Source organism: Halyomorpha halys, unplaced genomic scaffold (genome assembly GCF_000696795.3).
Source record: "Halyomorpha halys isolate HHAL.00 unplaced genomic scaffold, Hhal_1.1 Scaffold499.1, whole genome shotgun sequence".
Taxonomy (NCBI): domain Eukaryota; kingdom Metazoa; phylum Arthropoda; class Insecta; order Hemiptera; family Pentatomidae; genus Halyomorpha; species Halyomorpha halys.
In genome coordinates this window covers 107,346-113,237 of record NW_027110524.1, presented here as the reverse complement: position 1 = coordinate 113,237, position 5,892 = coordinate 107,346, and the positions used below count along the sequence as shown (strand labels likewise).

Here is a 5,892-nt window from a genome sequence, read left to right as displayed (position 1 = left end):
ATATTTATAATAAAGGAGATAAGAAAAAAAGTTAATTTTATTCATATCACGTTCTATTAATTCCATGATAGCCTTTGGCCATGGCTAGACAATACCAACTGAGCTGGACTGATATTAACACCTTATGATGCCACAAGGCAATCAATGGAAGAAAACATAACAAAAGTATATACATTTTATGTATATATATGTATGATGTAGTAATTCTATTTTAGTTATGGGTGCGAAAATAAAATTTATTTGTAATATTATAAAGAAAATGAACAATTATAAAATTTATAAAAGGTCATTACTCTAGAGAAATATCTTTCTTTACTTTTTATTTTAAAAACAGACTTATAGCTATGCCTTTGGGTCATAATTTATTTCAACCGTTACTATCCCATTTTTATTAGTATTACATAATATTGAAAGTATTGATGTATGAAGAAAAATGTATGAGATAAAAGCTAAAATCTAGCTAATATGGCTTTAATTATATTTTGTTTTACAGCAAAACTAATTCGCAGCAGTCTTTTTTCCATGAAAGATTTAATAGTCAAGAAAAAAATCTTATTACCAAAAAAAAATTTAATTTATGAACAATATTCATTTACATTCGTTTCATTATTACTTGTGGGATCCATGTAATACTCGAGTCGAATTCTACCTTGGAGATGAGATTACTGCTGGCGCAGAAAGCTTCTCGGAATCCTAAAGATTTGTAGGTGATGAAACCTTTTGGTGAGTATGATATTACATCTTGAGGTGTATCCTTCAGTTTGCTACATGTACAGCAATAATTACCTGAAGTTTTACCTTGACAATATGCGCATGCTAAAAAAAATTAACATATTGATTAACAGCATCCAAACATCGAACAACATGTACGTATTCTTTATATCCACTTTTAAAATATACTTTCCGGACCATCATCGCAATGATAAACGCCTGACTAGACAATTAGTAAGATTCTACTAGTAAGTGTAGCCAAGATATAGCAAATAGTGAAACTAGAATAGTTGTATAACACTTGTATCCAAAGTTATCAGTTTCTAGAAACTATTTGCATAGTAAACTGTAACAGCTCTAAGCCATGGAGTATTATAACTGTACATTAACAGTATTATAAAATATATATCATGAATGTATTGGCGTCTAATTTACGATACCAGTTGTATATAACTCATCCTAGATATATATGTAACTGCTGTTTTCTACCATTGTTTCGAGAAAATGATCTGTTAGAACCATTAGTCTCACAGCAAGCCATTTCAGAAACGACATTCGTTGAACCAAGCAAGCAGAACCGCACTGACAAATGGTTTTGGATTCGTAGGAAAATGGCTTTTTGTTGGACAAAGCATTATTAAATGTAGAGGCTAATTCGGTATTAGCAGACTGTGACATGTATCATTACGAATTTAGCGAACTAAATAGTATATGCATTTTTTTGAATGGTCTTTTTTATCACGTATCGGCCACTAAGGACCACGTGAGTATCTTTGATTACGCTTATTTGGGAGTCCCGATTTTCTTTGTTCCCATCGCAGGTACTTATTTCTTCTTTCAACATTGTCGAGATTTTTCAGTTTTATCCTGCGTGTATCTCTATTTCTGATAGTATTAGTAATATTAGTACACATAGAGACAAAGTAGACAGTCGATATCTGAAATTTTAAAATTCTTTAATTCTTCTGTTAAATTTTTTTAAGATGTTTTAGTTCAGTCTTTTCTCTTGCATCATTTTCACGTGCCCATAGAACATCAGCCTTCTGATTCTTATCTTGGTTTCCAGGTCTTTGATTTATCTATTGATATGTTCGTTAGTTCTTCGCCTGTAACCTTCTCGTGTTTTCCTGGGCCCATAGATTTTTAAGACCCTCCTTTCCATTTTTAGCAGCTTTTCCAAGTTGGGTAACCATGCGGTCTCCACCCCGAATAAAATCACAGGCCTTATCACAACGTTGTAATGCTTTAACTTTGCATTGGATGAGAGGTTCTTTTTATTGTAAATTTCGCCTGTTTAAAAGCTTGAATGGCTTTCATTATTTATTATAATTAATCTTTATTCTTTTGTTATAAAATCTGAAGACCAGAAAAGATAATATTTCGCCGATAAATGAGGATCTTTAGAAATTAAATTTTTAAAGTACCTGAACTCTTTATGTGAGTGCTCAGTTATTAACTAATTTCCCTTTGTCTTGGATAAAGACTACAAAACTTACAAATAAATATTATTTGAAGATCCATTTTCCTCATTTTATTTTTTTTTTGTATTCTACAATTTTTTTTTTTTATGGGGGGATTTTACATTCGAATAAAAATTTTCATACCAATTGCAAAATAAAATGTTTTTGCTCAATCTTTTCGCCTTCCGAAGCAATTAGGTTTGAATTTTCCTAGGACGAGTGAGTTTTCATATAATGCTTATAGTCCTGATATAATAAAGATTTGTACGTTGGCATAGATCAATAAATATTTCATTAGTTTTTTGGTTCTCATAATTAATTACTACCCTCTTTAATAGATCGTATCAACAGTCGAATATTTTATTCATAAACATGAATAAAAGAGAATAAGAGAAAGGTTACATAAGGAACATTTAGGTCTTTATGGATGGTTTTATTAGCAACAAAATAAGGAGCGTTGAGGATTTTATGAAGGATTTTGGATTGGATACGAGAGGAATTCGAAGGTTTAGTGGAGCCCCAAAGCTCAACTCCGTATGTCCAGATGGGCCTTATTATTGTCATGTAGATCAGTCTTTTGTAATGAGTTGGAAGTTTAGACCGTTTGTGTAGTAAGTGCTGTAATAGTCGGAATCTGCGTGCAGTTTCCTGTCTTTTCAGTCTTGTGTGAGGGTTCCAGGTTAGTCGTTTGTCAAGATGTAAATAAATATTAAAATAAAAAATTAATAAACGTTAGCAAATAAAGTTTTTTAAATCATTGACAACCTCTACAAATCAAGCAAATCTCCGAAAATTAAGAGTACCATATTTTTAATATTATTCGACACTAGTAATTAGTTACCAATTAACTAACATATTTTTTAGCGCCATAATATCAAATAATTATTATTTGTTCGATCTACATTTAATTTTAATAATTAAATTGTTATAGTTGTTCAAAAATAAATTATTTGAGATGAGTTAGTAAGCTTGTCGTCAAACGCTAACACATTCCAACATTATAATATTATTATTAAAATAAGTATACGATTATTTATCCGTAAGTAATATGAGTATTTATTCCAACTGTATATATATATATATACTTATATCCTAAAATATGCAAACTGTGGAGGGTTTGGCTCTCTCTAAATCTTCAATACTTTGGATATTGAATACTAATATTTATTGGATGAATATTAAAAAGTAAAAGTTTGCATATCAAATATAAAATTACATAAATTTCCTACTCATAAAATTAATATCAGAATAAAAATAGTTGTCAATGTCTTTCCATTATCTCCCTTTTTTTTAATAACACATGAATTGTATAGTGAAAAAAAAATAAATTAATGTTTTTGATTTCATTAGAAAGCGAGTAAATAAGATAGATTCAGATGCATCAAAGTAACACTTACAGAGGAATAGAGCTGCCACTCTGGATTAGTGGCAGAGCTGTATCGTATGCCTGCCCATGACTTCCTGACTGACGGAATGAATACGAAGGCTTTCACGGCCTTGCGGTATCTGCCAATCACGGTTAACTACCTCATGGAAGGAGACGGGGGGTAGTTTACCGGCATTAACATGGAAATCCGAAACTAAACAGCAGCTTTACCTTAATTATAGTTATATTATTGATGTTCTAAAAAGCAATTTTTAATTTAATTGAGCTAAATCGGAAATATCATGTTATCGTTTATTGGATATCAAATAATGGATAAATAATAAAACATTGGGTTGTAAAATAAGTTCGTAGCGTTTTTTCAATCTAATCCTCTGTTTAAAAATTATGTTTACTTGGTGAATAATGTTTACATATAGAGAATTTTAGTTAAGGTGCTTTTATACATCAGTTTCAAGCAAAATTCTTTATCTTTTAGAGGTATTTTGCTAGCACAAAATGGAAGAGAAAAAAATACGAACTTATTTTACAACTCAATAAAATGAGAAGTTTGAATTATTATCGTTATTAGTGCACAGGGTTCATATATATTTTTCTGAACAATTTGGAAAGTTCTTAGTTAAAACAACTCACCATGTTTGGACAACCTGTTTTTCAAACATAAATGTTGACGAAATCTTAACTTCGATACCTGAGTTTTTGGGTAATGAAATCTATGAAAATAACTTTATTTTTCAATAAATCGATTCGATATATTTCAACAAAAAAAAAATTATTTTTACTAAATATGCATACATACTAAACGGACCAACCGTATTTTAAATGAATGTTTGCATAGTAATATATAATATATTAGAATTACAAAAAAAAAAATGCTTTCTCATAATTAATACTAAAATAGTTTCTTAGTTCTTAATATAGGGACGTGACGGCAATATTGATTTTTTCCCTTTTAAATTACAACAAGCTCTTTTTGAAACTGCAAAGTTCCAAGCTATATTTTTTTCCAAGAATTAATTTTCATGGTCTATTTTAATAAAACAATGCCCTATTAAAAAAAAATGTGGTAGAAAAATAAAATAAAACCCGAGAAGTATTTTTGGGTTTTATTTTATTTTATTTTTATTCTTTTAGAAATCACCCTATTCCGAGTTAAGAAATAATTTTATTTCGAAATAGATATAAGCGGGAAGAAATATTGGTTGCTTTCCGACTCAAAGAAATGTTATTACATTCCGTCTAGTTCCCTAGCTTCCTTGAATTCATTTCTGCATAGCGCTTCAAGCCTTATATTCCAAGATATATGATAATATTGTCAAGGATAATCGAAATTAAGATTTCATTATTGCTAGATTCAATTTTTACACGCAACGAAAATAATACATTTTCTGAAAAAAAATCGTTATATATTATTAATCGTATTTACTTACACTTAATAATTACTTATTATTAATTTTATAATTTTTTACTTCATTAGGAATCTTATTTTAAAACTTTTAAATTATAATTTAAAACATTAATAAAATAATGATAAATCATTGTAGCCATAGTTCTTTAAATGACAAGATGGGCCTGGATTATAAAAATAATAATTTATTTGTTATTTTGCTACTACAATAATTATATATTACATACTTCATACCTAACTTTAAACCTCGTTTTGTTTTAACTTTGATAATTTTTTTTTCGCTCCTAAGCTCCAACAAATAAATTATTGTTCCTCTAATCCACTTCTAGAAATTTAAAAATATGTTCTTTCTGTGAAAATTAAAATAAATATTATAAATTGGTTTAGAGGAATGTTAACTTATTTTTACTTGGGCATGAAGTATACAGTAAAAATGACACCTAAACCAAATCGTAAGATAAATCAGGGAAGCTTCGGCAACAATTCGGATATTTGTTCTTTGTATTTTAGCTCACTTATAAGGGATTACCAGCTACGTATATCAAATACGAGAAGATATGTCTCAGTAAAATTTCTCATTTCTCCAGACCTAAACTATTCCAACTCCTGTGCTAAACCTGAAGAAAATCTGAGATGTTAAAATTAAAACTGTGATGAACTAACGTGAAATGATTCGGCTATATTCTTGATTTTTTTACAAGATTTGCGAATGGATGAGCCATGCATATCATAAACGAAAGAAAAATGTAATTGGTATATTAATTGTTAAAATATAATAATAAATGTTTTTTGCTTAAAAGTATTGTAAGGTATCATAGCAAAAATAAGAGATTGCATAAGAAGTTGAACTGGTTTTTCAACATATACGTCAATGTAAAAAAGTTCCTCTAATGAAAAATATAGCTCGTTCTCACTGTTTGTAAATATAT

General features: G+C 29.0%; 1 protein-coding gene across 1 annotated transcript in view; it reads right to left on the bottom strand.

Annotated features, from left to right (window-relative positions):
- Positions 1 to 592: 592 nt before the first annotated feature.
- LOC106683606 (protein cueball) overlaps positions 593 to 5,892 on the bottom strand; it is a gene marked incomplete at its 5' end in the record, with an annotated part of 111,339 nt that continues 106,039 nt past the window's right edge. Inside the window, one exon of the mRNA XM_014425177.1 lies at positions 593 to 816. Within this exon, the coding sequence (XP_014280663.1) occupies positions 593 to 816 (224 nt within the window). The remainder of the gene's footprint in view (positions 817 to 5,892) is intronic.